Source organism: Amborella trichopoda, chromosome 10 (genome assembly GCF_054954075.1).
Source record: "Amborella trichopoda isolate Santa Cruz 75 chromosome 10, AtrichopodaSantaCruz75HAP2 v2.0, whole genome shotgun sequence".
In the NCBI taxonomy this organism is placed as follows: domain Eukaryota; kingdom Viridiplantae; phylum Streptophyta; class Magnoliopsida; order Amborellales; family Amborellaceae; genus Amborella; species Amborella trichopoda.
The window spans coordinates 34,059,438-34,075,994 of record NC_142345.1 but is presented as its reverse complement, the minus strand read 5'-3'; the positions used below and the strand labels follow the sequence as shown (position 1 = coordinate 34,075,994).

Genomic DNA, 16,557 nt, shown 5'->3' with positions numbered 1-16,557 from the left:
CTTTAAAGGCCTTATGAGTACTTGTAAAATGAATTGACATAGTGGAACATGAACTTAGTTGGAGTGTGGTCCCTCGTGGACCATACTAAGCAAACGATAGTTTACTGATATCGATCTGTGCTTAACAATCTAGGGAAGTCGGTTGGGAAAAACCCATGGTACCTGGGTATGAAAAACAAACCGATTAGGGTTTATGAGTTAGCCCTTGATGAGGTTGGAGAACATGCCCGGATGAGTGAGCCGAGGGACAGTGTGACCCTTGTATGTGATGGTGGCCTACAGAGACATGGGCCAAAACCTCATCCATGTACCATCACACGGCAGGCATATCGATATATTGTTCGGGAAAGCCAGAAATCTACCCTTTAAGGTGAAGCGTATGCATGTGGGAGAGATACCCCAATGCGCCATAGAGCTGTAGTCGCATAACGTCTTGGTGACCTTGACTTATCTCTAGGGGAAGACCTGTAATCCATAAATTAGGATTGCGACCCCTTGGCTTATCCCCCAGACTTTGGTGACCCGATAGTGAGCCCCTGCTTGGACTGTGGGTTATGAGAAACACTAGGTCGGTTCCATAAGGCAAGTGTGGTTTGTAGTCCACAGTTGAAGGTGGAATGCCTTATGATTGCAGATCAAATTCCTTAACCATATGGATCCATTTCCTATCAAGTTAATTTAATTATGTTTGTTTTATGATAGAAATTATTTTAGAATTATTATTTGAATTTTTATGAGTCATTTGATATTTTATTTATAATTTTTGTTTGGACTTATAAAAATGAAGAAAGCGATTTTACAAAATTATAAAATTCAAATAATGATTTAAAAGTTTTTTGATAATTTAAATTTATATAAAATATCATGTAGGGGCCTATAGTGCACATGGGCCCACCATGAATCAAGTGGGTGGGGCCCACATGTGCCACACATGGGTGGCATGCCCCACCCATTGGAGTCTTTCTTGGAGATTAAGGTATTTCATGTTTTGGTAATATCATGTTATGACATGTGGTCCAATAAGATATGGAATATTTTGACCATATATTGACCAAATATTGAAAGTGTATATTAACTTGATATATCTTGGGAATATTTTGTGAAAGATTATGAAATGCATAATATTTTAATTAGATTTAATTTATCTCATTTCTATTGATAGGAAAATGGTTAAGGAAAGGGGGATAATAGTTCATGCACATTCCATAATGTTGATGGCCCATCTATGGAATTTATGGCTCAGAGTCACCCTTGATCGACGGTCTATGTTCAATCTCACAAGAAGAGGCAAGTCAAGGAAAACCCTAAGAAACCCTAATCTTGTTCAAGCCTATAAAAAAAAGATTGTCTCTATCCAAAATCTCTACATCTTATCTTTCTATCTCTCTCACTTAAGAAAGTTTTTCTCTCTCATATTTGATCTCTCTCTGTCACCGACATTGTGAAAGAACCTAAGAGTTTATGTTATGGAGTTATTCTCTCACTTATCTCTAAAATATAGATTTATGGCTAAGGGTTTTAGCATCTCCTTCAAACTAGGTTACTACTATGGTTTTAGTTTGTGATCAATAGGGTTCATGTTCCATTAGTGTGGCTAGATCAAAATTTGCTTTTTCGGTTCGAGATTAAAGCTAGACCATTGATCTCGCGCCATCGGATGGTGGTGACTCAGTGTGGGGTGTAATAAGCCCAGTTGAGTTAATTTTCGGCACTCTTCTTATTGTTTCTTGCAATCTTATATTTTATTCTCAAGCATAGTGTATAGTTATTTCAATGGCATCAAGTTGTTAAGATCTTAGTTTTATTGTTATGTTGATTTTTTTAAAAAAATTATCTTATTATAATAAAAACCACATATAAGTGATCTTTTGCCAAAAGAAAAGGGTAAAGAAAAAAAAAAAAAATATTATTTATCTGTAGAAGATCACATAGGTATTTCTTTCATTGGTATCAGAGCTATTGATACTTGATGCCATTAGTTATCTTTTCTCTTTATTGAGTTTAGATCAAGCTTGGAAATGAGATATAAGAAAGCTACTGATATTTGTGGTCAATAAATATACCCATGGTTAAGAATTATTGAAATATTCCAACACCGAAAAGGTACTCTGCATAATGAGTATTCTGAGCTATTTTGGATTAGTGATATGAAGAATATACTGAGGTATTTTTCTATTACATACTTTGTGTCTTTTAGAGTAGGATCTACCTGCGAAATTTCAGTAGGAGATCCTATCGGAATAGAGAGGTATGGAATCAACAATAAAGGGTGTCAGTTCTGACCATGCAAAATTCAAGAACTGTCCATTGAGTTCCGTGATTTTTCTCACAAATCATATGATATTATTTCTACCCGAAATTGGAATGTGACTCATAAAATTGAGTCTAATTTCAAACAAAAAAGCTTTCATCTAGAAAGTTATTGTGGATAAAAAGATATAATCAATTTATTGAAGGATACGCATTAGTTGTTTTCTGCAACGAAAAGTTAAGAAGTAATTTCTATTCTTAACAGAATGTTTTATGGTTCACACTACGTTTTTAGACTTCCATTTTGAGTATAATTTTTAATAAAATTTATTTGAGAGAGAAATATATATGGGAAGAGAGGAATAAATATTTTGGATTGAAGAAAGGTCATCTTGAATTTTCTGTAATTTCGTATGTCCTTCATTGAGGACATGAATAGCTATATATATTAAGCCTACTTAACGGAGTGATATAAGGCTTGTGAAAATATATGTGTTACTATTATGTGTGTAATTTCAAACAAAATTGGTTTGAAAGAAAAACTCCAAGATGGTAGAGAGAAAAGACAATTTTACTAGATAGAGTTCATCTTGGAATTCTACAGCATGATTTATTTTATGACGTGAAGGAAAGTATTATTTGGGATTCAAACTATGATATTATGATTTGGTTTTGAGTCTAGTTTTCATCACAAAAAATTTCAAGAAGAAATTCTTTGAGGATTGAGAGGAACAAATTTTTTATTAAGAGGTGCTCAATCTGATTTTCAACTGAAAAAGTTACATTGTGACGTAAATGTCCCTAAAATGAATATTCACTAAATGGTATGATTTAGAGATGGAATTAAGCACTATTTTATATTTTTTAAGTCTATTTTAATACTCAAAAGGATTCGAAGATTAACTCTTTATGAGTTGAGAGGTATCATATTTTTATCATGGGATGCTTAAGTTCTATTCTACAGTAAATTAAAAAGATGTGGCATGTTAAGACACATCTTTGGATTTTTAATTATGAAGGCCTTTTTAAGGGCTCATTTAAAATGGTTTCATAGTGTGTTATGAGTATGGTTTATTGTAATAACACTTCAGAGATAGGTAATACAAAGTTGACAAGATATGACACTCTATGTGAAGTGTATTCGATCTGAGAATAGTTGAAAGTAGAAGAAACACAATACCTATAAAAAAACATATTGGTTTCTTCGAAATGAAGGGATAAGTAGAGAGACTTGGTGGTAGCATAGAAACACTAATGATCAGTGGAGAATATAAATTGTGATATTTGAAATAATGGCATGAAGAAGATATTATCTTCACGGTATAAGACAGAAGAATCTAAGTGCCGAAGAGATTGACACTTCGTGACATGTGAAACCAATGACCAATATATTCTTCATCAGTTGCGTGCACTTTAAATATCACAAAAGTTTGTCAAACAAGTAAAAATGATAAATCAATAAAGCCCAAGTACTACACTACACGGTTTTGAGGTATAGAATCTATCCCACATTATATAGTAAGGTCATATAGGGAAAGGTCATTTAGGGATAGTGGATTCAATAACTTTGTTTAATGTGCTTTGGTTATATTTTTGCTAATTGTTTTATGAATATGTATGGAGTGTATGGATATTAAGTAATAAGTGCTAACAAATTTGAAAGTGTTAGTTTTGAATACCTTGTGTTTTTGTGCCTTATTATGCTTGAGCATGAACTACCTAAGGTAGTGAAACACATGGAGATGTGATTTGATCAAGGGCTTTGAGCCCTAAGGATGAAATACGAGAGATGGGTGTGACTCATTCAGATATGTAAGCACAGAGAGAATGTTCTGATGAAACTTGGTCTTGGTGACAATCCTCTCAGTAACGTCTATAATATAATGTGTCGCATATGCTGATGATCTCTTGATAAATTCTCCATAATTACCAAAAATAAAGTATTTTCTCAAGGCTTTAATAAACATTATTTGGTCGTGCTTTATTTTGGATAAAATTATAAGATGGTATATATGATTTGTTTTTGTGGGCATGAACTTGACTTCGTAGGAAATTAAAGGTGAATGCAGTAAAATGATTTATGAAGGCTACGCATGTATTTTATAATTAAATTGGATAATTTGAGAAAAGCCTAAGTCTATGAATATGGTTTTGAAAAAACCACATAGTCTTGCAAGGTCCATTAAGTCTTTATGAAAATCATTTTAAACTATCATACTATTATATAACTATTGCTTGTGAATGCATATATATATATATATATATATATATATATATATATATATATATATATATATATATATATATATATATATATATATATATACCAATCAATTTTGTTTTTATTAAAAAGAAAAACATTATGTCTTGAAAGTATTTGTGAAAGATTATGGAATGCATAATATTTTAATTAGATTTAATTTATCTAATTTCTATTGATAGGAAAATAGTAAGGAAAAGGGGATAATGGTTCATGCATCTTCCGTAATGATGATGGCCCATCTATGGAATGGATGGCTCAGATCTCTCACCCCATAAGTCACCCTTGATCAACTGTTTATGTTCAATCTCACAAAAAGAGGGAAGCCAAGGAAAACCCTAAGAAACCATAATCTTGTTCAAGCCTATAAACAAAAGGATTGCCTCTACCCAAAATCGTTACAACTTATCTTTCTATTCTCTCTCTTAAGAAAGTTTCTCTATCTCATGTTTGATATCTCTCTCTTCCACATTGTGAAAGAACATGAGGGTTTATGTTATGGAGTTCTTCTCTCACCTATCTCTAAAATATTGATTTATGGCTAAGGGTTTTAGGGTTTAGCAAAAAAATAGAATTCATCTCTTTCAAACTAGGTTGCTAGGAGAATTCACCTAGGGTTTGAGCTTGTGATCAAATGGGTTCATGTTCCATTTGTGTGGCTTGGCTGAAATTTACTTTCTCGATTCGAGATTGAAGTTAGACCATTGATCCCGAGCCATTGGATGGTGGTGACTCGGTGTGGGGTGTAGTAAGCCCGGTTGATGTAATATCCGGCACTCTTCCTTTTGTTTTTTGCAATCTTATCTTCTATTCTCAAGTATAGTGCATAGTTATTTCAATGGCATCATATTGTTAAGATCTTAATTGTATTGTTATGTTGATTTTATTTTGAAATTTACCTTATTATAATAAAGACCACATGTAAGTAATCTTTTGCCAAAAGAAAGGGGTAAAAAAAAAAAATGTATTCCCCGGTTAAGTATCATATACGTCTTTCTTTCATAGGATTACCTTGCTAGTTTTGGAAAGCAACGCTCACTGTCCAAATAAAAGGATGCAACACCTCCCACTATGGAAGTTGCTTTGACGGTGCTTGCAAAAAAGGGACGGCTTGCATCCCATTGACCATGCTTGTGAAAGAAGCAACAAGATTGACAGCTTCAACTCGTACGAACCCACAAGATATGGACCATGATCAAGAGAGATGAAGCAACCCCTGGTGAGCAATGTATCGTTATTGATAGATCTTTTTGTTTTGATACCATGTAATAAAAAAAATATGGACGAAGGAGAGAGAAAAGAAGAATCAACGAGACAAATATGTGGTTTGGCAATGGTACCTACATCCACCGAGTGTAAAGTATTATCTCATTCATAACGGATTACTCTGGTTTACAAGAGATTTATAGAGTTACAACCATTGTTCGCAAAATCACCCGATCTAACCGTTAACCATCCGGTTAGATCGAAACCGGCCACTGAACGGTTCCGGTTGTAGGCGGCTAGGGTGATCAACCAGTATTTAAAAAAAAAACAATTCAAAAAATATATATAAATTCTCAAAAATAAGGAATTTGATTTGCAATGTTTTTTTAAATATTCTTTATATTATGGTAAAGATTAAAAATTGTTTTGGTCATTAATACTGACTTTTATATTTTCCCATCTGTTTTAGAAAATTTTAAAAATAGCCCTTGGAAAATATAAAATGGGATAAAATCCATTTTTTTTCATTAATTTTCAACTTCATTTGAATGTGTTTTCCTTTAATCATTATTTATATGTTTTTCACATATTAGTAGATTTTTTTTTTTTTTTTTTTAATACTTTTTTTATTGCCCGGGACTTACCTGGTTAGAGCGGTTGAATCGGCTAGTTTACCGGTTAGGCCGGTTAAACCGCTTCTAGGCCTATGTCCGGTTAACCGTTCCGGTTCGATTTTGCGAACACTAGTTACAACTCTTACTATTTAGAAAACAATCTCATTACAATTGTAATCCCATAAAATACGAAAGTCAATAAAATCGATATATGTGGTCAATATTTAATAACCATCAATCCAATAGGCGAAAATATAGATTTAATTGTTGGGTTGCTCTTCTTGGGTTGTGTTTGTGTATTTATAGATGAAAACCTAGAGAGAGACTATGAAGGACTGGTATCACGGGTAACACAGGAGCTAGTAAGAGAGACACAGAAGAGAGAGAAAGTGGGCCAAAAAATGGTGGTACCACTTTTACTTATGAACGCGGTAGAAGAGACATTAAAGAGAGCCAAAAAATAGCGGTACCACTTTCACTTATTGATGCAAATAATTCATCACCTATTCAAAGAGATAGAAAGAGTAATAATGGTGTGGGAGGCCGAGAGAGATTAACGGTGACTGTCGTTTAGGAAACAGATTCGCCTCATATTCCCCTCGGAGTGTAAGTTGTCCGGAATTTGCGGAAGCATCGATTTATTAATTTGAAAATAGCAAAGAAAGATAGGGATGAAGAGGTGGCGATATCCACTCGATAATATTTCCCTATTTCATTGAAATAATTTTGATAACAAACAAATGTTATGGTCTTTAGGGACCATAACCCCTTTTTCTAACTAAAGTCACCTTTTTTTTTCTATGCTCTCGCACGCGCAAAAAGGAAGCCTATGCCCTAGTTATTAGCCTTGCGGTTCGTTTTTTACCATTGTATTACAAAGTTGAGATGGTCCACTACAAAGTATAAGCAATTTTTTATGGAAGCTCTCTTTCGACTTGTCGAGTGATGTAAAAAAGAAGATGCTCCACGTATATAAGCAATTTTTTATGGAAGCTCTTTTTCGACTTGTCGAGTGATGTAAAAAAGAAGATGCTCCACGTATATTATGAAGGCGGTTTTTGACCGCTTTTTATTTAAGAGGTTTTAGAGAGAGAGTCAAGATGAGGCAGTGAGAGAGAGAGGTGGTTAAGAGAGAGTGAAGAGAAGGTGGTGAAGAGAGAGAGTGATATATTAGGATTTTAACACTCCCCTTAATTTTTTACTCTCATTATATCTCCGAACGGGATAAATTTATTGGTTGTAATTGTCTTCGTGAAAATGTCTCTAAGCTGGTCTTTTGTGTTGATAAATTTTTACTCGATTTGTCTTTTTTTAGTAAGCTCCCTGATGCAATGATGTCGTATTTCTACATGTTTCTATCGACTATAAAATATTGGATTTTTCGTTATTGCAATGGATGATATGTTGTCAAAGAAAATAGTTGGTATTATGCTTTTGCTGCAAGTCTAATAAAATTCTTCTGAGCCACACAACTTCACATGATGCACTTGTTGTTGAGATATATTTGGCTTCTGCAGATGATAGAGTCACAATATTTTGCTTTCTTGATGACCACGATATCACTTTTGTACCTAGGAAGAATATACAGCCGGAAGTGCTTTTTCGATAATCAATAGAACATGCCCAACCACTATTAGAAAATCCAAACAGATTAGTATTATTTTTAGAAATATATTTGATACCGTGTTTCTTTGTTCCCTAGATATATCTTAAAATCCTTTTTGCAGCTGCAAAATGCAATTTGCTTGGTTCATTCATGAATCTAGAACAAATACTGACTACATGCACAATATCTGGCCTTGTATTAGTGAGATAAATTAAAGATCCCACCAAGCTTCGGTAACTTGATGCATCAACTTTTTTTGCATCATCATATTTTAATAATTTTTCATTCACTGCCATTGGAGTACTCACTGGTTTGATTGACATTTTGAATCTTTTCAAGAGATCTTTAACATATTTTTCTTGAGAGATAAATATTTCTCGGTCTGACTGCTTTACTTGGATTCCAAGCAAATATTTCATAATTCCCAAATTAGACATTTCATATTCTTTCATCATAGGTTTTTTAAATTCTTCCATCATTCTTCTGTCTGTACTAGTATAAATCAAATTATCTACATAAAGGCATATAATTAGGAAGGAATTTCCACTTCCCTTTTTAACATAAAGTGAAAGTTCACTTGGGCTCCTTTCAAATCCATATTTTCAAAAGCATTTATCAATTTTACTATTCCAGGCTCTTGGAGCTTGTTTTAATCCATATAACACCTTTTTCAGTTTATAAACTTTTTCTTCATTTTATTTTTCAATAAAACCTAATGGTTTTTCAACATAAACTTCTTCTTCAAGTTCCCCTTTCAAAAAAGCAGATTTTACATCCAACAGAAAAACCAGAATTTTTAATTGGGCAGCCATGGCCAAAACAATACGAATGGTTTTCATTCTGGTAACAAGGGCAAAAGTTTAATTAAAATTTTTTCCAGGTTGTTGTGAATAGCCCTTTGCCACCGATCGAGCTTTATGCTTTTGAATAGAACCATCTTCATTATATTTGGTTTTATAAATCCATTTCAAACCAATTAGTTCTTTTCCTCTTGGGTGATCTACTAATTCTCATGTATTATTTTTCTTTATATCAGAAATTTCTTCATTCATAGCATTTAAGCAAATTTTTTCTTTTGTTGCTTCTTCAAAATTTTGTGGTTCACTAGAAAAGAAAGCAACATCACATGATTCATAAATATCTGAAAGATACCTTACTTTTCTGGGAGGCGTCTCTGAATCTGAAGAACTTGAACTTGAACTTGAACTTCCTTGACTTGGACTTGAAGGGCTTGGATCTAGACTTCTATTTGAATCATCATTTTCTAAAAATTTTGTTTGTTGGCTAGAGTTTTCATTCCAGTTCCATTCACTTTTCTCATAAAAAATAACATCTCTGGAAATTACCAATTTATTTGTTTTTGGATAGTAAAGACGATAACCTTTTGAAACTTCACTGTATCCAATAAAGATATATTTTTCACCTTTTTCATCAAATTTTTCTTTGTCTTGAGAGGTACTTTTTCCATAAGCACTTATGCCATGCCTCAAAAGGTGTTTTATTTTGGAGGGATTTTGTAGGAGACCTGTTCAAAATATAAACAGCAGTATAAATAGCTTCAACCCAAAATTTAGGAAGATTTTTACCTAAATTTTGACCATTATTCTATTTCGACCATTATTCTATTTCTCTTCTCTGCTATTCCATTTTGTTGTGGAGTATAGGCAGCTGTCAACTCTCTTCTGATTCCATTCTTTTTACAAAACCTCTAAAATTCTTTTGATGTAAATTCTCCTCCTCGATCTGTTCTCAAAGCTTTTAATGGAAAACCATTGTACTTTTCTGTATCAACTTTAAACTGAGCAAAAATTGAAAATGTTGCTGATTTTTTAGCCAAGAAATATACCCACATCAGTCTGCTGCAATCATCAACAATTAATAGAAAATACCTTTTTTTATTAAAGGTTTTTGTTTGAGTTGGTCCACAAATATCAGCATGAACCAGTTCTAATGGAGCTCTAATTCTCCAAGATGATTCTGAAAATGGTAATCTGTGTAATTTTCCATAAATACAACCTTCACATTTATTTTTTTCTTCATTTATTAGTGGTAGCTCAATTACCATACCTTTCTGATTCATCAATTTCAAACTTTGAAAATTTAAATGTGCAAATATTAAATGCCACAAGTAAGATTTATCAATATTTTCAGAACTCAATGCATAATTTTCACATACTGGGATCACCATAGGAAAAACCTTATTTGGGGTCATTTTTACCTTGGCTATAATCTGTTTATTTTTCTTATAAAAAATCACACTTTCATCTCTATTGAAATTCACTCAATATCATTTTTTCATCAATTGACCAACAATTGAATGATTTTGAGTCAAGCCAGGAACATAAAAAGCACCATAAATTAATTTAGGATTACTTCCGTTTGGTTTTAGTGTAATTACTCATTTTCCTTCAACATCTTGGAGCTTCCCATCACCGAGCTGGACTTGAGAACTTACTTTTTCATCCATCTCATCAAAACTGCTTCGATTTTCTGTTATATGATTGCTACAACCACTATCCAGATACCAAATATCATGTAAATTATGTTGAACATTCATGCATGAATAAAACATATGGCATGTATTATTATTTTTCTCAGAAAAATTTGCTTCACTTTTCAGTATTTCATTTTTCTGTTGAAACCAACAATCTCTTTGAGAATGATTGGGGTTTCTATATTTTTTACATTTATATCGGCAATCCTTGGATTCATGCCCTGATGCAGTAAGATTCATATTTATCTTTTCCATATGGATTTTTGTGGCTATTGAAATTAATTCTTCCTCTCCCTTGGCTTCTGGAAAAATTTTGTCTTCACGAATTTTTTGATAAGTTTGAAATACCCCCCTTTCTTTATTTTCTTCAATACTTTTCTTTGCTAAAATTGTCATTTTTTACTAAAAAGCTTGTTCTAAATTATGGCTTGAAAATTTATTCATTCTTTGCTCATGTGCTTCAAGAGACCTACTTAATTCTGATAATGAAAATTTAGATAAATCTTTTGACTCTTCTATGGCAGCTACAACATGGTCAAACTTTTCAAGTAAGCTTCTCAAGATTTTATGGTCTATTTTTTTATCAGGAATATCATCTCCATAACATCTAATATGATTTATTATTCCAGCAACTCTAGTAAAAAAGTTCTGAACTGTTTCATTATATTTCATCATCAAATTATCAAATTCTCTCCATAAATTTTGGAGTTTGATAGAAATCACTTTTTTGGTTTCCTGAAATTCATTTTTCAAAATATCCCAAGCTTCCTTTGATTTTGAAGCAATTTTTATTCTAGAAAAGATATATTTACTTACAGCTTGCTAAATGAAGAGAAGGGTTTTCGTATCTCTCTTTTTATTTTCCTTCATTTCATTTTGCTTTGTCTATAACCACGAATCAAGTGTTGCAGCATCTTCTGGTACCGTATAACCTTCTTCAATAATATCCCCCAAATCTTGTGAGATAAAGAGAGTCTCCATTTGGAGACTCCATAAGTCGTAATCTTCTCCATCTAAGATGGGTATTAAATTTTGGGTATAATTCATACCCGAGGTTGATGCCATTGTTAAAGTGGTCTTTTAGGAAGCACGAATCTAGGCTCTGATACCAAATATTGGGAATTTACGGAAACGTCGATATAATAATTTGAAAATAGCAAATGTTGGGAATTTGTGGAAGCGTCGATATAATAATTTGAAAATAGCAAAGAAAAATAGGGATGAAGAGGTGGCAGTATCAACTCAATGATATTTCATTATTTCGTTGAATTTATTTTGATAACAAACAATTGTTATGGTCTTTAGGGACCATAACTCTTTTTTCTAACTAAACTCCCATTTTTTTTCTACGCTCTCACACACGAAACAGGAAACCTATGCCCTATTTATAAACCTTCAAGGGCGGTTCGTTTTTTATCGTCGTATTACAAAGTTGAGGTGGTCCTCCACAAAGTACACGCAGTTTTTTATGCGTGCTCTCTATTGATTTGTCGAATGATGCAAAAAGAAAGATGCTCGACGTATATTATGAAAGAGGGTTTCCACCGTGTTTTATTTAAGTGGTTTTAGAGAGAGAGAGAGTAAGGAAGAGGAAGTGAGAAGGAGAGAGAGTAAGGATGAGGCAGTTAGAGGGAGAGAGAGAAAGCCGGTTAAGAGAAAGAGTGAAGAGAAGACGGTGAAGAGAGAGTGACAGATTATAATTTTAACAGTTATAGTACTGAGGGTTTTTTGGTGAGGCTGTGCATGTGTTTCTCATGGGATATTTTAGCTATGTAAATGAGTTGCGTCATCCTGAAAACTGTCAGATTTAGAATGCAGTAAGAGGCAGCGCAGTTGGAAAATAGGAAAAACTATGTATGTATGCAAAAATATTTCTTCTTTTAGGGAATGCTCCAATTTTATGCGGAGTTTTTTTTTTTTTTTTCTTTTATTTCTAGTATTTCTCTGCTGTTTTAATTTTTTATTTTATTGGTTTTCTTGAACTATATGGCTATTTTTAAGCTTAGAGGTCAATTAGGGATCAGATATTTGAAACATTAAGTTCCCTTAAACTTGTAGTGTTCAATATTTTATGCTATATAATTGGGCTGCTTGGCTCTTTCTCCATTCTTCTTTTTCTGTTCTCTATTTTTATCTTTGTAATATCAATGCTTTTTATGCTCTATTTCATTCTTCCTGCTCGTCAAAGATAAAATAAATGACCGCGTATCAATCCAACATCTGAAACATATCCAACTGGTTACTTTAAAAATAGATTGAGATCACAAATATTGGACTGTGTTATAAATGAAAAAAGCACAAAAAAACAAAACAGGGGTGGCCTTTTGGGTGATCCAAACATTGGACTGACCCCTGAATTGACCCTTATGCTTTGGGACAACACTACAATTTAAGAAAATAAAAACCACATACAATATTTGTAAGATCTAACCAAAAAAATAGAAAAAGATAAAATCAAATCAACAAATTAGGGCCTCCACACACACACACAGACACACACATACACACACACACACACACACACATATATATATATATATATATATATATATATATATATGGGTGCGGTTTGTATAGAGCATAAGCTCTAAACAATCAAATTAGAGCCTACCTTCAAATAATGTTGAGAAATGTGCTTTCAATACTGAAAATATTTGTGATAGTCTAAAATATATTTTCATCTTTATTTATAGCATTTAAAGCTTCAAAAATAGTGTAGATCGATAGATATATGAAAACTTGAAAATCTTGAGAATTGATAGTCCAAAAATGTATTACAAAATACACGATTTCCAAAACTTGAAATCCATTTTTTCTCATGTCCATGCATCCTGATGTCGAGATGATCAATTTGAGGATATTTGGGCATCAAAACAACTTCATCTAGCGAAATTTTTGAGGTAGGCTCAAATTTGATTGTTTAGAGCCTCGGTTCTATATAAATTTTTCCCTATATATATATATATATATATATATATATATATATATATATATATATATATATATATATATATATATATATAGGGTGCTCACACTATGAAGTAACATTGTACTAAATAAAATTTGGACACATATATACTTTTATTTTGTACATGGAGTATCCTTTTAACAAAAGTTTTTTTGTCATTAAAAGAGGTGTGACATTATCTATTACATAATATTAAATATATTTTGTACAATTCCTCTTTAAAATATAAAAATTACCATTTCCAAAAGAAAATAATAATTTGGTCACAAAGAGGAGGAAGTGGTGCATGGGGATGCCCAATTAATGGTACTGAACACTATGACGCAATTTGGTGGAGACTTTTGGGGCATTTGCATGAGTATGGTACAAGGATAGCTGACTCTTGAGTTTTTCCCATGCCACTTTACGCTGTGAAAACATTTCTAAAGAAAATTACGTTTTTGGGGCAGTGATTTCATACAACGGTTGTATAGTAATATAAGACAATAATCTTTAAAAACCATGTTAGGGCCATTTGTTTGATGGAAATTATAAAATATACACTTTTTTCATTCTAATAAACAATCACAAAACATAAAAATTTGAAAATACAACTTAGAAAATATTTTTTTAGCCCAATTAACATAGGCCATCTATTTTGATAAGATACTTAGATCTAGACTTTAGAAGGATTTTTCTTTTCCAATTCATTTAGATGGCTTTATTATCATTAGATGAAGAATATTAAAAAATGAAAAAATAATTTTGAGTTTGTAAAGGCTAAGATCTTGAAATTCACCAATAAATGGTCTACATTCGTTGTTGGAGGGAACCTATTTTGACCATATCTAGGGTACAAATTGAATTTTTTTTTCTTGGGTTTGATTATTGGGATGAAGAAAGTATGTGCAAATGTTTTGGTTATGCAAATACCTCTATCATAGTTTTTTAGAAGTGTGGTTGCATTATATAAGGATAAAACCATTGCATTAGATCATACGGGGTGATACCTATGGAATTTTTTTTTGAGCTCATATACTATACTTTTAAGGGAGTACACTGTGTATTTACTCCCTCATCCAATACAACTATATAGGAGAATGATTTTCACATAAAATTTTGGTTCTTTTTAGCCAACATGAAGCAAATTTATCCCAGTGATCTATTTAGTTAATTACATGAGAAATTAATGTGGGAACTGGGTTTAATTTATCGATCACCTTCTGGACTATATTTTTTTAAGCTTTTGGGCAAGTTTTTTTTTCTGTTTTTTTAATTCCTGTTTTATCTTCAGTGTGATATGTTTTATTTCTATATTTTTTAAATCTTGGCATTTTGGAGCGGCCCATGTATAACATTTTGGATTACCCTGCAAGCTAATCTGTTCTTTTGCACGGATACCCTAATATTGGAGATATTAAAAAACAAAGTTGCCTTTTATTTAGTAAGTTAAAAGAGGTTTGATATTTCCAACATCAAACCAGTAATACACTTTAAAGGGGAAGAAAAAAAAAGGAGTCAGGAGTGGTTCGATGTATAGAACATTGGATTGCCGTACGAGCTAATCTAAGATTTTGTTTTGGGTGGCCTAATGTTAGCGTTTTCACGCCAGCAAAATTTTTTTTGCCTCAATAAATTAAACGAGGTCCATTGTTTTCAATGTTAGACCAGTAATATTATGTATATATATATATAAAGCCATGCATGGTCAAGTCGAATGTATAGAACATCGGGCTGCCCCTTACAAAGGAATATGTTAGAAGTGGGTTGATCCAATTTCTTATCCATCCGCCCTCGAAAAGCAAAAAAATAAAACAAATAAAAAAAATTAGTTCGATGTTGACAACATTAGATTGAGATCAAAACATGAAAAAAAAAAAAAAATTAAGAAGGACGTTATCATAAAATTTCTCAAAATATGGACCTATATAACGGTCAAAGGGAAGCATTATTTCATATATCTAAATTCTAAAACAATGGAGTACACAATACCGTGTTTTGACAACAATATTTGCTTAAGTGGGACTCAAAATGGACGGCATCCTTATTTCACGACATCAACGCACCGAGGCCCAAAGCGGGATACGGTGCCATTTGATGCGAACTATATAACGAGACCAATAACGGAGTACAGTACGCACTTATAGCTAAAACAGCACCATTGCACAAAGACACAGATCGATGTCGGCTTATTCAGATAGAGCGAGAGAGAGACTACTCATTGACAAGAGGAAGAAGAGGTTTAAAGGAAATGATTTTCGTGGTAATTTCTGTCACCGACACCTCAGCCTTGTAAACTCTACTATAGCCGATTTGGAGGACTTGCACGGCGATCCTGTAGTTTCTGATCTTGTTAAGCACTTGCACCTGAGCTTCGACTACAGAAACAAACGACAGATACTTGTCATTGGCATTCGCGACTGCAGATTCGCCCAGATGTTGAATTATGGTTGCATTGGTATCTGTTTGGTGGAAGCCACCATACAGTGGTGGGGATGGAAGAGGGAGAAGAGGCTCAAATTTTGTGAGCTTTCTGCCCCCCTTAATTGGCTCGTACACAAGGGCCTCATAAACCCTAGAATATCCACCCTCAAGAACTTGAATTGCCAACTTATAATTGAACCCGTTCACTACCTGCCTCTGAGCTTCCACCACAGAAAGGAAAGTGAGATTTTTGTGAGCTTGGGTAACTGCAAATTGTCCAAGATGTTTAACGTGAGTTTGATTGGCATGTATTACGCAGTAGCTTCCAAGAAGTGGTGGGCATGGGAAAGCCATGGAAATAGCAGGCAGAAAGACAGAGAAGAGGATGAAGAAGATCAGGCGTTGGGTTTCCATATTCGCGAAGTGGAAATTTAGGTTTAACTGTTGAGTTGCTCTTCTTGGGTTGTGTTTATGTATTTATAGATGAAAATCCTGGTGAGAGAGAGAGTATGAAGGACTGGTATCACGTGTAACACATGCACTACTAAGAGAGACACAAGAGACAGCCCAAAAATGGTGGTACCACTTTGAATTATTGATGCATATCAAAAAGATCCATATTTCATCGCATATTGTAAAAGATAGAGAGAGAAAAAAATGGTGGTGGTACAGAGAGGGAGAGATTAATGGTTATTGTCGATTAGGGAACAGATTCGCGTCATATTTCCCTTGGCGTGCAAGTTGTATTACTGTGTT

General features: G+C 33.2%; 1 protein-coding gene across 1 annotated transcript; it reads right to left on the bottom strand.

Moving 5' to 3' along the window:
- Positions 1–15,591: 15,591 nt before the first annotated feature.
- LOC105421621 (cysteine proteinase inhibitor 5-like) lies at positions 15,592–16,215 on the bottom strand. Its single transcript, XM_011629643.3, has one exon. It carries the CDS (start codon positions 16,213–16,215, stop codon positions 15,592–15,594), a length of 624 nt encoding a protein of 207 aa, XP_011627945.1.
- Between the last annotated feature and the right edge of the window lie 342 nt (positions 16,216–16,557).

Coding starts and splice junctions, on each gene's coding strand:
- LOC105421621 (XM_011629643.3), bottom strand. CDS start 16,215: ATGGAAACCCAACGCCTGATCTTCTTCATCCTCTTCTCTGTCTTTCTG.